The sequence below is a fragment of the Diabrotica virgifera genome, chromosome 2, assembly GCF_917563875.1.
Source record: "Diabrotica virgifera virgifera chromosome 2, PGI_DIABVI_V3a".
Lineage (NCBI taxonomy): Eukaryota > Metazoa > Arthropoda > Insecta > Coleoptera > Chrysomelidae > Diabrotica > Diabrotica virgifera.
Genome location: NC_065444.1, coordinates 201,250,257 through 201,272,636, shown reverse-complemented (window position 1 = coordinate 201,272,636; position 22,380 = coordinate 201,250,257). Strand labels below are relative to the sequence as shown.

The window sequence follows — 22,380 nt, the reverse complement described above, 5'->3', positions numbered from 1 at the left end:
ATTTATTACCCTTGGTGCAAAACACCGAGTAAGACGACTTACTTAAGAGTTTTAAGAGTACAGAATTGGAAAACCAAGGCGAAGAATAGGAAGGAATGGAGGCTGATTCTAGAACAGGCAAAGGCCCACCATGGGTTGTAAATCCAATGCTGATGATGCAAAAAGGCAATAAATACAAAAAATGAAAAGATGTATATCTGTTACGGGTAAAGTTAGGTAAACGGGTAATTCTAGGATTACCCGGGTAAAGTGCGAAGTATTTGCGAGGTATCGGTAATATCCGATAGTAAGTCCGAAATATAATTTAAAAAGTTCAAATTCCGGGGTTTACTCGAAACACCTTCTACCTGCTGCTGCATCTTTATTAAATGCTTAATTGGGTAAATGTGTACTAGGAATGACCGTAACTGTTTGAAAGATATCTTAATTTAAGAAAAAACGCATTTTACAAAAGTAAGGATAGTACAACTATAAATACTGCAGAAATAAAAATTAGAATTTATTTAAAAAAGGGTTCAAGGCAGGTTTTGTTTATATTCGATTCAGAGTTGGACTACCATCTCCATATAGTAACTATTTCAGCATCCTTATGCATCATCAGTGAAGATTATGCAGTCACAACTCTGAAGGGAATACAAACATTCTGCTTCTTTTAAAGCAAACCATCGCGATGCGATGAACCCGCCTTTTGAGACGCAATACAGCGACATCTCTCGTATTACGAGGAAAACGAAAAGCCCTAGATACAAAGTTTACTACTTTTTAAACAATTAGAATAATTGAAATAAAAATATAATAAACAATATTTTAAATCCAAGACTTTTCGTTAATAAACTGCTTTCTGGCTGCATCCCATGTCTCCGGATTTTACAATATATAATCACATAGAGACGACGAAATAGGAGAAAGCAAATAGAGGACACTTAGGCCACGCATTTACCTTCTCTTCGTCTAGGAAAAGGACCGAAAGACAGTTTCTAAATACTCACAAATTGAGTAAAAATGAAAAAGTACCAAATTGGCAAAATTACTTACTGAAATAACTAGCCAATTGTGTCTGAGTTTAGCGAACCAACTATACCTAACTTTACTCGCAACATATCCATGTTTCACGAATGTGGTATAGAGGTAATACTGTAGGTACCCCCCAGGTACCCCAAGATGAACAACAAAATTTATTAAAAAATAATTATAATATTAAAATACTTTGACGCGTTTTTGCCCAACACGAGCCATCATCAGTAGAGCTCCATTTTCCCGGTCCCTTGTGACTTCCCGGGAATCGGAAAATTTAAAAATAAAAAGAAGAAATTGTTTTTGTGTTCATTTTTCAATGCAATTAGTATAAAAACGTTTAAACTTGATTACATATTAATAATGTTCAGAAAAATTCAACAATTTAAAAGAAAATTCAAAATTTTAAAGGAAATTTTAAAAGTAGAAAACTTATAAAGTGTTTAATCTGAATTTTCTTTGTTTTTCTTATTGAAATATGTTAAAAAAAACATAAATTGATGAGTGTTTGATCTTTCAGACTGGTTTTTTTGCTGAAGTTGAAAACGCATTTTCTGTTTATGTAAGTCTGATGCTTTTTAGTGCAGGTCATTTTTTTAAACGTCCGATCAGCTGATTTGTTCCAATATAATAACGTATTAAATTTCCTATGTACTAATTCTTCATAAACATAATTTTAATTCAAAATAAATATTTGTGTTATCATTCTGGATGCTTCCAAATGAATCAGATCGTCGCATAGACAAAATAATGCTTATGCCGCCTGATATGATACATTCTGATTTAAGCAGGCCATAATTGTATAAAATATACTAACTGAAAAATAAATATTTTAAGTGGAATAATTTAAAATGATTATTAAGCAGACAGACATAATAATTGTATCAGAATCATTAATTTATTCATTGTGAGTTTATTTAAAATTAATTTAAAATGATTATTAAGCAGACAGACATAATAATTGTATCAGAATCATTAATTTATTCATTATCTGTGCTTACTGCTATTCAAACACCTCACCTACCTTGTAGTACTTCTAATCCATACATTTTTTTAATAAAAAAAATCTTATTTGAAATTAATAAACACACTCCAAAAATAAAACTTATGTGGATCAAAGCACATTCAGGACTTACACATAATGAGCATGTAGACCAATTAGCTAAAAATTCCCTCATCCATGGAACAGTAACCAAATATCAGCCCTGCATTCTAGATGCTTTTGCTTGTTTAAGAACTGAACAGATGAAGAGCTGGAAAACACACTGGGAAAGGTACTGTAACATTTCAACAACACAATACAGTTTGATACAACCGATTATTCCAGAAAAACCTTGGTATAAGAATTTCACCCTCCCTCGCAAATACATATCCACCATCAGTAGAATTAGATTTGGACATGCATGTTATCCTGCACATTTATTTAAAATAACCATATTAGATTCGAATATTTGTCAAGAATGTGAGGTTAAAAGTGACTTGAACCACATATTTTTTGAATGCAAAAAGCATAAACACCTAACCAATCACCTAATTAAAAGAATTATAGACCAGAACATCCCACTCCCTGTAAATATTCTCTTTAAGGCCCATTTATACATATCAGGGCCGTGTCCGTTCCGTGTTAAGACAGGGCCCGGTCCAAAAAAAACAATATGTACTCTTATGAGGATATTTATACATTGGCGTTTCCCGGACGGGGCCCGTCCGGGCCCGGTCTGAAATTAATCCCAGCCGATATTTTTGCTGTCGGCACTGGCGATGCACGAAAATGACACGGATCGCAGGGACTTGTATAAACACGATTTTATTGTTTTGTGAACGCGACTGCTGGAAAACAGACAAGCAATAGATATTGTGAGGTGAGATCTTCTATCCAAGCCGAAATATTTTCAACTATCTTTTACACAGAGATATGTAATAACGTTTTCCTCTCTTATTCGGCCCGGTACGCACACTGCCACGACCCGGTTGTATGTGAATATCGCAATAAAAATACCCGGACTCGGCACTGACCCGGAACAGACACGGCCCGGGTATGTATAAATGGGCCTTATTCTGTCACTGAATAAAAAGAAAATGTTTGACTGTTTGGTATCTTTCTTGTCGGATAGTAAAATATTATTGTAATTAGTTATAAGTATTTGTAAAATATGTTTAAAAAAATATAAAAAAAATAAAAAAAAAATAAAAAAAAAATAAAAACATGAAACAAAAAAAATAAATCAAAAAAAATTAATAATTAAAAAAAATACTTAAAAAAAAATTAGAGAAAAAATCACTAAGAGGATTTAAACCTCCGCGGGGATGAACCGGGTTGACATCCTATCGTAGTGACAAAAAAAAACAAAACAAAACAAAAAACAAAACAAAAAACAAAACAAAAAAAAACTAAAATACAATACAAAAAAGAATGTATTTATTTTAATATTAAGATTAATATTTTTATTTGTAAAATGTATACACTAGGTATATGTTCTTGATAAACATTAAGTAGTATAATATATTTATATTTATTAACATAGTATGTACATTAGCTGTAATGAGTAGGTAAATAAGAAGTAAAAAATTGTAATAATATTATAATAACCAAGTTTCACTAATTGGCAATATCTTTAATACATTTACTTTTGATTGAGACTGGCTGAATGACCATAGTCCAAGCCAAAAAAGAAAAAAAAATTCATTGTGAGTTAGCAATATCTCCGCTCATAATTTAAAATCAAATATTTTAAAAAATCCCGGGAAATCTGTAAGAATTCACAGGAATCGGGATATCCATTTTTTACTGATTTCCCGGGAATTTCTCGGGAATGCAGCTTTAATCATCAGCAACTACAGGAACAACCAACCAATAGGAAGGGGAAATAATCAGTAAGGTTCGGTCCAGTTAAAATCCATCAGGCACATTAAAAATTAATTAAAACTGTACTACTTTACATTGTTGTGATTCTAAAATAGTAATAGATGGAAAAAATGTTGTGGACAACCCATCTTGTAAATAATTTATTACTCTTGGTAATATGAAGTGTCAGAATCTGAAACTTCATGTTCTATAAATTGTTCTATAAACCATGCTTCATGCTTCCATCGACAGAATCTTTAGAGTTTATTACCAAGCTTGCAATTGTCTTGGTAATATATTATATTCCAAAGAGTGGGGCTGGGAAATGGAAAAAATAGTTTTAAATGCAATTTAAACTAATGATTCGCTCGTGCCTGATAATTATTGAAAAAAAATAGTTGTAATTGTTTGAAAGAACGTTCCGAGATATATGGTTGCATTAAGTACAGTTTGAAGTGTACTGATTACTGGTCTAGTTGCCACGGACAAACTTGCAAATTCATTTGCGGAATCATTTTCAACTTCGAGATAAAGATTTTGATGAGGTAATAGAAAATCTCTCCACTCCACAGCACAAAAAAGTAATTGGGAAAAAATACTTTAATAAATATAAATTAAATCTAATAATAACTATTGTTGTGAATGGATGGATAGAATAAAAATCAAACATTAAACCATATGGGATTATTATGATTTATTGACCACATTGCACTAAATCGTATACATTATCACAAAACACTTTAAAAAACAAGATAAACCTCGTCAAAACTCTTCAACTAGGCAATATGCACATTATTTTTCATCTATGATCTACTTAAGATAAATGAATAAGTTTAAATTCCTATTTAAAAAACACATTTTTAGATAAATTTAAAAGTATATAAACTAGTTTTCATTCCAATTTTATCAAGTTGACAAAATGAAGGCACAACTTATTTCATTGGCAGCTCGTAAGTATTTTTTCGCAGAGTTACTTTTGGGCTTCTTATTTTGTATTGTAGTACATTTACAAAATTGTTTATACTTTTATTTTTAGTATGTTATGTATATGAGCATTTTTTTTACTTTTTATACATGGTGTCCGTCCAGAAACTCTACCGACAAACAAAGACAGGAGATTTCTCAGATAAATGTAAGATATTTTAACCAAATTCATCAAGTCCGAAAATGCTTCCTAAGTGAGCTAGAGCTCTTTGAAGATGGAGTCTCGTAATTAATTTTTCTTAAATACCTCCAGAATGTTTTTATTTAGAAAAATGAAAATTAGTACCGTTATTTATCTTCCAGAGATAAAACGATTACATTTATTGTGAATTTCTAGTAGCGTATTCTAGTATTAAAAAATACTCTTGCTTTAAGTCGGTAAGACACACCGTTTTCTAGAAAAATCGATTTAAAAATTATTCGCTTTTTGAATTTTCAAAAAAGAAATAAAAAAACCATCTAGAAAAACGAAAACTGGTAAGTTTATTTATATTTCAGAGATGAATCGATTTCATTAATTACGAATTTCTAGTACCGGTCATATGCTTCCGTTTTGGGTAGGTCAACGGTTATATTATTGCATAACTTTTTTGTCTTTAACTTTTAAGAATTTTTGACTTTAGATTATCAAATTATAAGGTATTCTAGTACTAAAAGTTACTCTTGCTTTAAGTAAGTAAAACACACCGTTTTTTTGAAAAAAATTTTCAATTTGTTTTCAAGTTCAAAAAACCAAACATTTTCAAATCGATTTTTCTAGAAAACGGTGTGTCCTACCGACTTAAATTAAGAGTACCTTTTAGTACTAGAATACCTCACAATTTAATAATCCAGTATCAAAAATGCTTAAAAATTAAAGACAAAAAGTTATGCGATAAAATAACTGTTGATCTACAAAAAAGGGACGTCTATGACCAGTACTAGAAATTCACAATGGATGAAATCGATTTATCTCTGGAAGATAAATATGCGTATCAATTTTTGCTTTTCTAAATAAAAGCATTCTGGAGGTATTTAAGAAAAACTAATTACAAGACGCCATCTTCAAAGAGCTTTAGCTCCCTTAGGAAGCATTTTCAGACTAAATGAATTGGATTAAAATGTCTTAAAATTATATGAGGAATCTGCTGTACTCGTTTGTCGGTAGAGTTTCTGGACACCCTGTATACTTTTGTTGGAGAGCCTACCGATTTCTCCCAAATTTTAGTATGTTATTGTACTTCAATAAAAATGGCTCTCTGAATTTTTTCAGATTTTTTTGAGCCGGGGGGCCCCTTCTGTGACCCTTTAAAGGCCCAAAAATAGGCCTTCTTAACGCTTTTTGAAGAATTTTTTTTCTTGGGTTCCTCTTTACCAAAAATAATTTAGAAAACGTCATTTTTTAGCTCCTGATGCTTACTATTCATGAGAATTTTTTCAACTTGTTAAATGTCAAGGTGCCATTTTGGTAAAAATTAAAGTAGGACCACTTTTGACCAAAAATGGCCATATTCAAACAGCTATATAAAACAGCTTTTAAGTAACGCCGCAATATCTAGGTAGTAAAGAATCGAAAGGTCTAGAAAACATCTACAAGTTTGTTTTATAAAGTTTTTTTCGTGCTTGACAACTTTTTAAGCTACGGTCGTTTGAAAAGTGCCCTTTTTACAAAAAAACGCGGTTTTTGGCATTTTCAAAGAGGTGAAACTTTTTTCTGCCAACTTCTTTAGCCATTTGCTTTTAAATCCTTCATCTGCTTGCCATTCCTGCCGTCTATCTTTACTACTTTATTTGCCCATTCTGAAGTTCAAAACATATCTTCTAGATTCTAGAGCTAAAGTAAATAGTTTGGGTGAGATAGAATCTCCTTGTCTAACCCCTCTCTGAAGTTTAATCTTTTCTGTTTTTTCTTGTATACTTTATTATCACTAAAAATATATACATTTATATTTAAAAAAAATCCTTCTACAGTTCTTGCAGTTACTCTGGCATACAGCCCAGAGATCAAGAAGATCGTAGGAGGTAAAAGCGGTTATGGTACTACCACCCGTTACTGGGATTGCTGCAAACCGTCATGTGCTTGGAAAGAAAACATCAAAACACCAGACATGGAGCCAATTGCTACTTGCGCTACAGATGGTGTAACCGTTGTCAATGCATCTGTTCAATCAGGTATGAATATCTTAGATATATTTTTTAGCGTGTAATAATTGGTGACAAAGGATAAATTTTTGAAATTTTGATAAAATCATTATCGTTTACTATGCTTTGTTTTTAAACCAAGAGAAGTGAACTAAAAAGACAGATTCACACCCAAGAAAGTTACTAGAAAAATCACCAAATACATATCTTCTTTTTTGGTTGATCATGTCGACTTCGACGGTAATCCATAAATATTAGATACTAATACGTCGCTAAAGAGTTCTAAAAAGAATTGCCTTTTATATAAAAGCAGACTAAAAATATAAAAATTAAAAGACTAACGCAGAAAACACAAAAAATTGCCGATATAACTTAATTAACCTATAAAATGCCAATAGTGTTAAAATTTCATAAATGTAAAGAGTATCAAAATTTCATAACAGTGGAGTAAACTTGCCTGAGGTTGGACCAATTACAAACAAGCATTACGGCGGGGTAAATTTGAATCACTCCACTTGGTTTAAAAACCGACCATTGTACTTAATAACTTCATGTTCCTTCTAACATTAACATACAAAAAATGGTACCCTCCGTTAAGAAAATCAAAATGCCCTCAATATCAGAATTCAATCTTTTCATTTTTACGATCTCTATGAAAAAAATAACACTCAACGCAATTTTAACCCTCCGCCCTCTTCCTCCTTCACGCACCGCCCAAAAAGTCATTTTTCGATTTTACTTTTTTTAGGTGGGATAAAATACATTTAAAATTTCAAAAACTTTAACAAAAAACTTTCAACACAAAAAAATTCACACGCATACTTGAGGTTTTTAAAAAATAGGTCTATTTATTATAGACCTGTAGGTTGATTGTAAATAACCTCAAAATGCATTTTCATTGTTTTTTGAAAAAACCGCATAACTCTTTGTTTGAGATGGCTGCAGGTCTAATTTTTTTTGTTTTGCGTATTTTATCAGAAACTATATTTCTAATTTTATCCAGATTTTTCCGTAATGTGCACCACCTTCAAAAATCTGAAAAACTGTTTTTTTAGTTTTTGTGTATTTTCCCCATGTTATGAACTTCAAATTAGATTAAATCAAGGTTTTTTATATAGTACATATATATGATTTGAAGTAACTGAGTCTTGTAGAACATTCCAAAATGGGAGACATACGTTTAAATCCCTAAAACGACGACCAAAAAACCCCTGTTCGTTTTGGGGGGCGAGGGTTTGAACGTGTTTCTTCCATTGAACCCGCTAGTCGGGTTCGATTACCTGCGTCGGAAATCTTTTTTGTTTTTAAAATTGACATTTTGATTTGAAAAATAATTGTTTTTATAATAACCACGTTTTTATTATTTATAGGACACAACACAAAAAAGTATTATTATTATTAAAAAACATCCATCTACTTTTTTTCCAACTACTTTCATATTTTATCTTTTCTTGCCTAAAAGCCCCACATCATTTGTTAATAAGCTTTGGAATACCTAACTAAATAAAAAAACGGCCATGTTACGGAAAATCCTGAAAAAATTAGAAATATTGTCTTTGATGAAATAAAAATACACAAAATAAAGAAAAAATTAGACCTGCAGCTATCTCCAAACAAAGTTATATCTTAAAAAAATGCATTTTGAGATTATGTACACTTAGCCTATGGGTCCATAAAAAATAAATAATATATGTTTTGAACCATGCGTATAAATTTTTTGCGTGCGTATTCAACAAACGCGTGTTAATTCTTTGAAATTTTTAAGTTGATTCCACCTAAAAAAAAATAAAAACGAAAAAATGACATTTTTGGTTGTGGGGGGGGGGGGTGGAAAGGGTTATAATGGAGCTGAGTCTTATTTTTAATCACAAAGAAGAACATAAAAAATATGTGAGTGAGGAAATTTAACCCATTTTAAGGGGGGTACCTACCCTTTTGCTTCTATAGTGTAGAATTTTCTAACAATAAAAACTTTACAATAAAGTAAAAACTTCCAGTATACGCTCTGAGCTTCGCTGGTGTCGCTCCTAGCGGACTACTAATTCAACTTTCACCGGTAATTTTTAAATTTATTATTTAATTGTTATCGCTTAATATTTACAACGCAAAAAAGTAATAAAATTGTAATCGATTTTTTAAGATGTTCCTAATCATTTTGACGTTCTATTGATGAAATATTAATTTCTTACGTCGGATACTTTCACAATTATCGTGTAGATGGCGCTAAGATTAATAGATTAATTTATAATTACATATTACGGAACATTAAAAAAACTTAAATTCAGTATTTAAAACGTAAGTATATTTAAGGTAAAAATATGTACCACAGCTTTGACCAACTAATATTTTTTATAATTAATGTTTTTATTTTTAATTTTAAATTAATCACTTTGACAATTTATATCAAATTTCCAGTAAACGTTTACAGACTTGTCACTACTGGCGCTCGCGAATTTTTAAATATCCCCTCTACGTACGCGCTCACAGCGTATAATTGGTGATAATGTGTTAATAAATCATTAAAGTTAAAAGTCCAAATAGAAGCTTTTCACCTCGCAATTTTTACAGAATGGATCGATTTGCTTGAAAATTTGAGAATAAGTAGTGGATAGTCCAAGGATCAAAATCTATATGATTCCGAAAGGCGCTTTTACCATGGGGGTGGTTGCCACCCCATCTCGGGGGTGGAAATTTTTTATTATATTTTGACCGCGAAAGTTGTTAAAAACATTCATTCTTAGCAAAAAATGTTCTGTACATTTTTTTGATAAAATTAATAGTTTTCGATTTATTCGCTATCGAAAGTGTTAGTTTTGTATTAAAAAAATCAATGTTTTTCGATATACTCATTTACGATTCACTCAATTTTTGCCATAGAAAAATGTTTTTCAAACCCAGTTCTTGGGAATTAAATAACCTACAATTTTATATTGAAACATTTTTTCGTATCTCTGATGCTAATCTTACTATTCTGAAGAAAATGCCATTTTTTACCAAACTACAAAAATTCGTTATTCGCTTTTAACTCCAGTTTTTTTAAAACTAATCATTCTAAGCCAGTCAAACTTCTAGAATCTATTAATAATACATAAATAAATACGAATAAATAAGGCCAATGACTAAAAACACCGCTAACTTACATTATTATGCTTCCAATTGGATTTCTCCTTTTTTTTTTTCAAAAAAATATATTGATTTTTTAACCGTAACTTTTTTCTTTTTTATCTTAGAAAGTTTGGTAAAAAATAATTTTGTAGGTTTTTACAAGATCTATAAGATTATTAATATTAAATATTTATAAAATCCTCAGTCGCAAAAAGAGGTGACTTTGAAAGGGTTGGTAAAGTGGTTTTTGCATGTTATTACAAGATTTAATTGTCAATAACTCACTCAATTTTTACCGTAGAAAAATTTTTTGCAAACCAGGTTCTTGGGAATTAAATAAACTACAATTTCATATTTAAACATTTTTTCGTATCTCTGATGCTAATCTTGCTATTCTGTAGAGAAGGCCATTTTTTTCAAACTACAAAAATTCGTTATTCGCTTTTAACTCCATTTTTTTAAAAACCAATAATTCTAAGCCAGTCAAACTTCTGGAACCTATTAATATTACATAAATAAAAAAGACGAAATAAGATTAATGACTAATTTTAATTAGGGTGGTGATTAGAGGGTTGCTTGCGATCACTTTTCGCTGAAAAAAATGAGGACTGACATTCGTTTCATTATGTCACTTAATTTTTTAGGCTAGAGACTTTTTTATTTCTGGAGATAGATATTTTTAAGTACTTTAAATTAGTTTGAGCAAGTTGTCCTCGAAAAATGCATAGTTTTCCCGTCTTTTGACTTTGAAACTACAATATTTAGCATTTGACGAGGAAGAGCCAACATATTATAATAAAGTATAGCTCGATTACTATTGGTCTTATAGAAAATTAAAAACACGGTTTTGTTTATTTTTTCGAAAGGTACATTTTTGTTAATTAAAGTTGTTTTGATAAAACGAAAAGTTTTGCAGTTACCAGCAGAAAACTTATTAAAAACATTGATTTTTTCGATATAAAACTAACACTTTCGATAGCGAATAAATCGAAAACTATTAATTTTATCAAAAAAATGTATGGAACGTTTTTTGCTTAGAATGAATGTTTTTACCAAATTTTGCGGTCAAAATATAATAAAAAATTTCCACCCACGAGATGGGATGGCAACCACCCCCATGGTAAAAGCGCCTTTCGGCATCATATAGATTTTGATCCTTGGACTATCCACTACTTATTCTCAAATTTTTAAGCAAATCGATCCATTCTGTAAAAATTACGAGGTTTTGTCGTATTTTAAGCTTCATTACTTGGACTAATTAGAATTGTTCCAATTTGTTTGAGTACCTAATATAGTACAAGGCAAAAATATTGCATTACATAATTTTGGTATTATTTTTTGTAGGATGTATCGGCGGAACGTCTTATATGTGCAATAATCAACAGCCCTTCGTTGTGAATGAAACCCTTGGATATGGTTTTGCTGCAGTCTCTTTCTCCGGTGGTGTTGACAATGACTTGTGTTGCTCTTGTTATTTGCTTACATTCCAAAATCAAATTAATAACAAAAAGCTGGTTCTGCAGGTAAGTTATAGCTATCACTAGGGTATATTATTTATTTATGAAAGATAGCGAATTTTTAATATTCTCCTGTATTGCTATGTAAGGAAATTTTTCATTGCAGCAACTCTGTTACAGCGCAAACCGATTCTTGCTCCTTTGTACCAGCGATTTTTATCAATCCAGTATTTTGATCTTATTCCACTCTGCCATTGCTTCTTGGACCTCAATATTTGAAGTTCTATTTGGACGACTTCGTTTCCTCCTTTCAACGGGAGCCCACTACCATACTGCCACACTATTTTTGTTCATCTACTTCCTTTCATTTTCTGGAGGTGTCCATACCACATAAGCTGCTTTCTATTAATGGCATCGAGAATATTGCTTTCTACTTGCATCCTCCATCTGATCTAATCACTTCTTATGTGTTAGGGCTTGGAGATTTACATATTTGGGCATCTCGATAGACTTTAAGTTTTCTCTTATTTAGTATCCAGACTTCAGATTCATATTCAGATACCCTTTATCTATCATCATCAACAGCTATTCAATCCATCGTCGAATGTAAGCCTCCCTTAGATGTGTTAATTCATTTCTATATAATATAATAAGCGAGTCTTCTACAGCTGTCGCCGCTTCTCGCATCCTAATTTCCAGCGTTTTCTCTCGAAGCAATCTTCAGTTTTTAGGTCTCTGGCGGTCATTGCATCTTCGACATCTTCTCTCCAGGATGGTCTTGGTCTACCTCGTTTTCTTCTAGTGGGTGGAGTCCATTTTTCTATTTTTTCGGCCATCTATTTTCAGGCATTCTCTGAAGGTGTCCATACCAGTTAAGTCTTTTGGCTTCGATTGTGTCTATTATATCTAGATCAATTTCCATTTGTCTCCTAATATCTTCGTTTCTCACTCTATCAAGTCTAGTGAGTCGGCAACATCGTCTCCAATAGTTCATTTCCATCGCGTTAATTTCTGACTTGTTCCTTTGGTTCATTTCCCAGAGTTCAGTGCCGTACAACCCAATACTTTCTATTATTGTTTTATACATTCTTCTTTTATTTTCTTTTGTTATTTTATTACTCCACAATAGTCCGTGTAGCTGTCTGGTGGCTGATCTTGCTTGGCCAATCCTGGAATGTATTTCGTCGTTACTCCCTGCTTTTGGAGTTATTTGGACTCCTAAGTATTTGAAGACTTCTGTTGGGTTTATAGTTCCCATTTCAATTTGTAGGCGTTCTGGTGTTTCTCCTACAACTGAGTACTCGGTTTTTTGTATATTAATTGTAAGGTCCCACTTAGTGTACTCCTCTTCCAGTTTTCTGAGCATATAGTCTATATCACTCTCGTCTTCAGTTAGAATGGCTTGGTCGTCAGCGAAGTGTATTGTGTACAATCTATCGTCATCGATTGGGATGCCCATATTGCAGCACTTTCTTCTCCACAATGAGAATGCCTCATTTAAATATATTTTAAAGAGTGTAGGTGCTATGCAGCAGCCTTGCTTTAGGCCCTTACTAATAGGAATTTCTCTCGTTAATTTGTCTCCAGTTTTAATGTTTACCGTCATATTTTTGTAAAGCTGTTGTACTGCTTGTATATTTTTTTGCTTATTCCTTGTTTTTCCATTGCTATCCAGAGCATTGAAAGTGGTACACTATCGTATGCCTTTGTCAGATCAATAAAAACTATATGGGTGGAAAGGTTGTGAGCTAATCTTTTCTCAGTAACCTGCTTTAGAGTAAATACGCTGTCCATACAGGATCTGCCTGCACGAAAGCAATTTTGTTCTTTTACATCTGTCATCTCTTTTTCAATTTTATTTTTTATTATTTTTCCATAGAGTCTTGAGACTGAGTTTATGACACTAAGCCCCCTGTAGTTTGAACAATTTTTTCTATCTCCTTTTTTGTATATATTGTTAATATGTGCTTTTGTCCACTCAGGTGGTAAATCATGACCTTTATAGAATAAGGTGAAAACATACGCAAGTAATTCTCGTAATACCTGTGGGCTGTGTTTTAGTAATTCGTTCGGTATTCCTTGTGGTCCGCATGACTTTCGATTTTTTAGAGTTCGTATTGCATTCTCGACTTGCTGTACTGTTATTTCATCGTCTTCATCGTATTCTACTTCATATGTTGTTGTACTGATGTTCGTGAATTGCGGTCTTGTTTAAGTCAAAAGTTGCGAGTAATGTTCGATCCAAGATCTTTCTTCTATTAAATCTATTCTACTAGTTTCTTTTCTGTTTGTTCTCAGATTTTTTATCGTTTTCCATGCTTCTCTTGATCTTGTTGACCCTATATATTTGTTGAGCTCTTCGCATTTACTTTCCCAGGAAATATTTTTTGCTTTCGTTACTAGATTTTTTACTTCTCTGTTTGATCTTGCATACGTTCGTCTATTATTTGGGTCATCTGTTAGTTGTTTTTTGCATCCATTCATGACCAGTCATTTGCTTGATGTCATCAGTCCATCTGGTTTGAAGTCTGCCGCTACTTCTCTTATTTCTTCATAAGAATCTCCATGTCTTTTGGTCTCCATTCAACAATTCGCTTCGTCCAATGGTTGTCTTTATAATATTGCCTGATCAATCAGACGTTTAGCATTTTTTTAACTTTATTATTCGATTATATGGAATTAAATTGACTCTTACCTTGAGCTATTTTATTATTAACGTCTACATCAGAGGCCCCTGTTCTAGAGAATGTGACACCTAGATAGTTAAAATTCGTACAACTTTTAACCACACCATTGTCAAGCTTGAGTTCCTCTTCAGGATCACCGATCACCATGTATTCTGTTTTCCATAGATTAACTTCCAGACTGTATTCAGCCAACAAGTACTTATCTGACATTCACACATAAGGCCGAAGGACGATCCCCAGAGCCGACGAAAATATCTAATTAGATATTTTTATATACCTACAAGCCCCAGGTCGACTCAATCTGAATAAAATGAGTACCTTGTTGTAACCTTATCATGAGTCTATTATTGGTGTTCCCATCTCGCCACATTTTCTTTTCCAGTCTGTTAAGGCTTAATTCTTGTACACTTTAAACAAAGTAGAAGCAATATAGCACCCTTGTTTTAGTTCTTTTAGACTGAGTATGGTAGATTTAATTTTGCACCCATTTTTATACTACCCGTTTTTGCAACGTTCAACCACAGTCGCGAAAGTAATACACCATCATATGCCTTCTAGCGAGAATGGAAATTTTTAGCTCTGAAATATAACAGGATATTGATTATTTGAAAGTTTTCTTCCTATGAGTGTTCCACAATGAAACTTTGAGATTTATGTTATATGATTTACTTGATTATGGCCCATTACTCAGTCGATATGATGCTTAGACTATTTAGACCACCCCTTAACGCGCAGACTAGATCACAGTGACCACCAAAATTCCGGCGTATTCACATAACACAAGCTTAGTTTCTTCTTCTTCTTAAAGTGTCCTCTCCTAAATGGAGGTTGGCTACTACAAGTGTAAACTCTTCTCTGTCTTCAGCTGTTCTTATTAGCTATTCAAAATTTAGCCTTGTCCATTGTCGGATGTTTCGTAGCCTAGATAGTTTTTCCTTCCTAGTCCCCTCTTTACCTCGATCTTTCCTTTCATTATAAGTTGAGCATATTGGTACTTATTATTTCTCAGTATGTGGCCTAGGTATGATGTTTTTCTAACATTCACTGTAGATATCCAGATTCTCCAATAGATCCACATTTCAAAGGCTTTTAATTTATTTACGGTTGATATTTTAAGGGTCCATGTCTCAACTACATATAGAGAAGAGTGGACCAGACGTAGCATTTTGATAAACGTATTCGAATTTCGAGTTTTATTCGAGAATCACAAAGCAAAGCTTAGTTTCACCGGGTCCCAATTAATTTATCTAACTAGCAGAATCTTCTTAAACCTTGCTACCTATCCAGGAGTCCAGAAACCTTTATGATAAAACATTTTTAAAATGTCCGCCACCAGGACTGAAAGACACTTCAATTAAAGTCTCAAGTCCCAGATAGACCAGGGTAATAAGCTAGAAATAGACCATGTTCGGGACACTCAAACATCCAGGTAGCTGACTACTTTTTTAGTTATTGTATACCTATAGGATGAAAACCTACCTGTTTCCTGCCTAGAGATCGCGTCCGTTTTTTAACTATTAACAATTTAGTGCAAAAATCGCGATTTTTTCGATTTTTTGCACCTCATTCAAAAGCTAAATAGTTGACATAAAATTACAAAATTTAATTTTTTAGAATTTTCAAAATGCCGATTTTTTAAAGTTAAAAAGTTAATTTGTTGCTACGCAAACTGTAAAATAAGTGAAAATCGTTATTTGTTAATAACTTTTACATGCTTTTACTAAAGCTACCTTAGAACTTTAGTGTTTCACCCTAAGTTAGGTACTGGGGTACTTAACAAACCCTCAAAATTTGAGACCGATCCATTAATTAATTTAAGAGTTATTCTAATTGTTTATCCCAGAGACCTTTATTTTGCAATAACATAAGACAGAAAATAATGAAGGTAGGGCAATTCTGAGTATGCCAAATGAAAGTAGAAAACTGATACTATCAAAATGTATCAAAAAACGATAAAAAGATTATCTAATATAGTTAAAAATCCTAATGCCAAATTTGTGAAATTTTGTAGTTTAAAAACATTTAGAATAACTTTAAAATATTGTCTGTAGAAAAAGTCATTTTACATATTAGAAAAGCTGGTATTTTACACGAATTTTTAAAAATATAGTTTAATTGGTGACTAGTCGTGGTAAGTGAACGGGGAGCTGGGAGCCGACAAATGCACGAGTTCAAAAACTATAAAAAGCCACTTAAAACTACTATCATTTTCTATATCTCGGGATTTACTGAATATATTTTGATCGTTCTTTTTTAATTTGCATGTAATTTTCCTGTACATTACAAATATGCAATTTGTCTAGACATTTATTAATTAATAAACAGTCTAATTTGTTTAAACAATTTTGAAAAAATAATTTTTTCCCAAAAATCCATGATTTTAATCATACTATCCCTACTAATCATATAGTGTAAGAGCTGTGAGACATTTTTGAGTAGGTATTTTAGGCAACCTGAAAATTTTTCAGGTGACTCTTCTATGATAGCCTAATACAAAAATGCCGGTCTGGCTGGAGGGTAGCGGTTATTTTCCCCAAAAATAACCGCCAAAGTTAAAAAAGGGTAAAAATTGTTATTACAAAAAATATCATTGATATGACTTGAAAGCAAATTTAAATATTCAAATATAAAGAAAATAAACACACCAGGCGGTTTGAGGGCGATTTTAACTCTGCAAGATACTTGCATGGGCGCCCCAGGATTATTTTCAGGGGGTGCATCTGAACTTCAGAAGATTTCATCTGAATCTGTACATACTATTAACGAGTATAAAATATACAATTATACATGCATAGCTATGTACACTCCTTCCGGACAGGGAGGTGCAATTGTTATTTTGACAGGGTATTTTTTAATTTTAAAAATAAATATTCTAAAAAGGACAGTTTTTTTTTGGTGAAATTATCCAATTGCTATGTGATCAAACAAATTTCGCGTGCATATAAATGAAACCGCTATAGGTAAGCAGCAGTGTGAGAAAGATCGTATATCGATAGCTGTTTGCGTACTCTGTTGTAGCTGAGCGAGTCCGTTCGCTCGAGAAAAATCACGTGACCTGGCGATATCCATGTTGTTGTGCCTCGAAACGTTAGAGTAATTATTATATATATATATATATATATATATATATATATATATATATATATATATATATATATATATATATATATATGTGCATTTGTATCCTTTTTGCCTCCGCACATACAACAGACGTCCATCGCTCCACCAAAACTAAAGGTAGTATGTGCACATATAATGCATCATTAACCTTATTTTGATGTATAATATAAAGGCAAAGAAAGAGGGGTAAACATTTATTAACCTAATTTTATACAGTTATTTTATTTGTGTAGTTCGTGTTTGCCTCCATACACTGAACGTACTCTATGGCCTCATTTGCATATTTTATATGATATTGCAAGTGCGGGCCCAACTCTGTAGATGTTGCCAAATTTATCGTTTAATTATCGCGATTGCGACATATGATTCATACTTATACTTAACTTTTTCGTATTTCTAGTTTGGAATTTATATGCACCCCCTCTTTTAGTCTTTCTGCCTTTTTATTAGGTACTGTACAGTTCTTCGGTTTCTCTTTATAATCTTCGCAACTTTTTGTTGTATTTTACCTTCTCTGTTATTTTTTAATGGTATTGGTATTGATAAAAATTATTAATGCGTAATCGCTTTCGCCCGGTGGTTTCCCGAGTTGTACGACCTTTTTTCGGTGATTAGCGAGCTAATCGAGTGACTAAAATTAAAAATCTTATAAAAAAATCAACTAAAAAGCAAAAAATAAACAAAAATTGAAAAAATCTAACACATTCGTTAAAGATAAGCGTGGGGCGAAAACTGTTTATTCGATGAACACGCTCCACGCTTTTCTTTGACGAATGTGTTAGATTTTTTCAATTTTTGTTTATTTTTTGCTTTTTAGTTGATTTTTTTATAGGATTTTTAATTTTAGTCACTCGCAACTAAAGAAAAGCGTTTCTTAAAAAATTTTCTTTTCATATTTTTTATTTTTTAACTTATATATTATTGTTCAACTTATACAGTGGCTCACGGTAAATATGGTCATTCGTTTGAAATATGTTTATTGCAAAAAATATTACATTATTATACAGGGTGAGTCACCACTAACGGGACGGAAGATTACAGCGAAATGGTAAAAGATTTGAGAAAAATTTAAATTGAATAGTTTGTAAGTTGATAAAATCTACATTTTAAAATTATTTTGGAATATGCAGGGTGCGCCAATAAATGGCGGCGTATCAAAGTTATATTTTTTCTTATGGAACACCCTGTATTTTATTGCATTTTTTAATTATCCGCAAAAAATAAGGTATAGTTTCATAAGGTTTCCCTATACCTATGTTCAGAGTGTTCTGAGTTATGTTGACTTTTCTTAAAATGTGAAGTTTAAAAAAAGGCTTATTCTCAAGTTATTTAAGAAATTATCAGAACATTACTTTTACATCTAAATAGTTGGATAATGGTTGAATGTATTCCATGATTAATTATTATACATTTGTCTACAGGGTGTTCAAAATTTACAGTTTCATTATTGGAGTATTCAATGTGTCATATGATTCTTATTTTAAATGGAACACCATGTATATTAATAAATAATTATACTAAACAAATTTACCTCTTTCGAATGGTATATGGATGTCCTATACCTAGGTGTCATAGTTTTTGGGTAATTTACAATTATTTAAATTCTTAATCTGTAAATCGATTTTAAAACAAAAAATGTAGTTAATTAATGTCATTGTATGACATTGTCAGTTTATGACAGTCTGTTTTGGTAATTATCAAAACTATAAACATCCGTGTATGAAATTCAATTTTTTTTTACTTAAAAATGGCTTTGGCAGGGCCAATTACATTCAAATTTAATTGTTCCTAAAAATGAATAATCACGCTATCCATGAAAGAGTAGACATGCTACTTTTCGTTTGGGAATATTTTTAAAATTGTCTCTTAGGTTCTAAAGTTTACGCTTAAAAGTATCCTGATAGAAGACACACAAAAAGGACGTTTTTAAGAGATTTCTCGATAGATTCTGTGCTAATGGTAATGTTGCATAGATACGAAAAGTTAAATAAAAATAAACCATTTATTTTTGATGACGTTAACGAACTTAATGTACTGCTTTCTGTTACGGAAAACCCAAATACTAGTACGAGAAAAATTTCGGGTCGATTGGAAATCAGTCAAACGAGTGTATGTACAATATATAAGAAAAACCACTATCATCCGTATAAAACTCAACTACAACAGCATTAGACAGAACAGGAACGTTTAACTTTTCGTTTATAGACTTTAGAATTTGGAGAAGATCCTGATTTTTTTAAGAATTTATTGTGTACAGACGAATCTACCTACCTTTCATAATAATTGTCTAGTTAATAGACAGCTTTCACTTTATTATGATACAGGAAACAAACATTTTACTGTTGATCGCCAACACCGATGAAGTGTTAATGTTTGGGGCAGTATTCTGAGCGAGTACGTTATCGGCCCATATTTTGTTGACGAAAATCTGAATGGAGCAACTTTTTTAAATTTCTTAAAATAAGTTTTTTGGATCCTTCTTAAAACCTTCCACTTAGCGTGCGAACAAACATGTGGCTCCAATTGGACGGAGCTGCTGCTTATTTCTGACGTTATGTTAAGAACAACCTTAACATGAAATTTAGAAATAAATGGATAGATAGATTCGGTTCATATATTTGGCCACCTAGGTCACCAGGATTGACCAAGTTGAATTTTTTTAAATGGGGTTATATTAAAAATATTGTAAATGCTACACTTCCTACCCTACTACCTCAGATGATATTTTTATGAAATTAAGAATTTCGAACGTTTTTGCTTCTATAGCACCAGCTATATAAATAATGTGCTATATAACAAATCATTTAAAATCGCTTGTTGTATAAACATTTTGAATGTGTACCTATTACATAAGCGAATAATATCCATGGTGTTCTGTAACTGTAAATTTTGAACACCCTGTAAATAAATGTGTAATAATCAATCATGGGATGCATTAATTATAAGATTATTACCAGACCGTATTGTCATAAAATGACAATGTCATACAATGACATTAATTAACTTCATCTTTTGTTTTAAAATCGATTTACAGATAAAGAATTTAAATATTTGTAAATTACGCAAAAACTATGACACTTAGGTATAGAACATCCATATACCATTCGAAAGAGGTAAATTTGTTTAGTATAATTGTTTATTAATATACATGGTGTTCCATTTAAAATAAGCATCATATGACACATTGAATAGTCCAATAATGGAACTGTAAATTTTGAACACCCTGTAGACAAATGTGTAATAATTAATCATGGAATACATTTAACCAATATCAAACTATTAAGATGTAGAAGTAGTATTTTTATAATTTCTTAAATAACTTAAGAATAAGCCTTCTTTTAAAACTTTACATTTTAAGAAAAGTCAGCATAACTCAGAACACTCTGTACATAGGTATAGGTAAGCCTTATGGAACTATACCTTATTTTTTGCGGACAATTAAAAAATGCAATAAAATACAGGGTGTTCCATAAGAAAAAATATAACTTTGATACGCCGCCATTTATTGGCGCACCCTGTATATTCCAAAATAATTTTAAAATGTAGCTTTTATCAACTTACAAACTATTAATTTAAAATTTTTTTCAAATCTTTTACCATTTCGCTGTAATCTTCCGTCCCGTTAGTGGTGACTCACCCTGTATAGAGTGCGCTGGAATAAGTGTTACCCCCCCCTTATTAACTTATTTATTTTTAGCACATAAGCAAAACGCTTGGACAGGTCGATTTTTAAAATAAGCATAGTATACTATAGCATCAGTGTTTCGAACTTTACGCGACTCCTCTTCAGGTGATCGGCATAACTTCGAGTTTTTTAAATGGGCAAGTACATTATGTGACACGTCATTTAAAAGCATTTGAAATACTGATTACAAAAATATATAATACTTTAATCCTATTTGAGAGCGTAGGCGCAAAATTTCGGTCGAATTATTTTCAATTGCATTCATTTTTTTCGAATCCTGAGAAAACTAATAAGTCTTTTTTTAAAATATCGAGGGTTTCCCTAAGAACTTCTGTAATGTTTATTTTAATAATTCACAGGGGTGAGAAGAAGAGAAAATTTTGTCTGATTTTTAATTTCAAATATATTATTCAAAAAAACTGTTTAGTCTAAGGGACTTTCAGCCCTCCGTAATAATTCTGCGTTTGATCTTTTCAAAAATACTTAATAGTTTCCTCAGAATTCGAAAAAAATAAATCAGTTTAAATAGAATTTGATCGAAATTTTGCGCCTACGCTCTCAAACAGGAGTAACGTATACAATTTTGTAATCAGCATTTCAAAAGCTTTTAAATGATGTATCACATGATGTTCTTTCCTATTTAGAAAAGTCAAAGTTATGCCTGTCACTTGAAGAGGGATCGCGTAAAGTTCGAAACATTGATGCTATAATATACTATGATTACTTTAAAAATCGACCTGTTCGAGCGTTTTGCTTATGTGCTAAAAATAAATAAGTTAATAAGGGTGTAACACTTATTCCAGCGCACTGTATATAAAAAATTAAAATTTAAATTAATAAACTCAATGTGGTAATACAACTTTTAACATATATGTAAATAATATTAAATAAATTAAACAAAAGTCTTCCAACCACAGCAATTTTTAAAAAATTGTGTATTTGTTAATACTAATGCTCACAATAAAAATCGTCAATCTCCACTTTATTATAATATTAACACATAATATAATATAATAATATTATATTACCACAATATAACAGTAGTTCCTTTGAGCTACGACAGTTTTAAGCCTGTTTGGATCAATTATTGATTTCACTAATTTGTTTCAATATTTAGGATTAATTTTACTTCATTCTTCTAGAAGAGCATTTTTATATTAATGTCTTATATTTTATATTAATATCTTCTATATATCTTCTATCTTTTATCTTTTATATTAATATATGTATCTTCTATCTTTTATATTAATATTTTATATTAATATCTTCTTTTATTATTATTATTATTGTGAATATCATGTTAACGGATCTGAACTCAATAAGGAAAACTAAATTAGGAAATAAATTATTAATTGCATTTAA

At 31.5% G+C, this 22,380-nt stretch overlaps 1 protein-coding gene across 2 annotated transcripts in view; it reads left to right on the top strand.

Moving 5' to 3' along the window:
- LOC126880359 (endoglucanase-like) overlaps nt 1-22,380 on the top strand; it is a 36,102-nt gene that overhangs the window by 3,452 nt on the left and 10,270 nt on the right. The window contains exons 1-3 of one of the 2 annotated variants that reach the window (XM_050644177.1): nt 4,659-4,809; nt 6,794-6,994; nt 11,414-11,592. In XM_050644177.1, the coding sequence (XP_050500134.1) occupies nt 4,779-4,809; nt 6,794-6,994; nt 11,414-11,592 (411 nt within the window). In that variant the 5' untranslated portion in view covers nt 4,659-4,778. Of the gene's footprint in view, nt 1-4,658; nt 4,810-6,793; nt 6,995-11,413; nt 11,593-22,380 lie in introns of those variants that run through there. The other variant, XM_050644178.1, reaches the window with a different exon arrangement.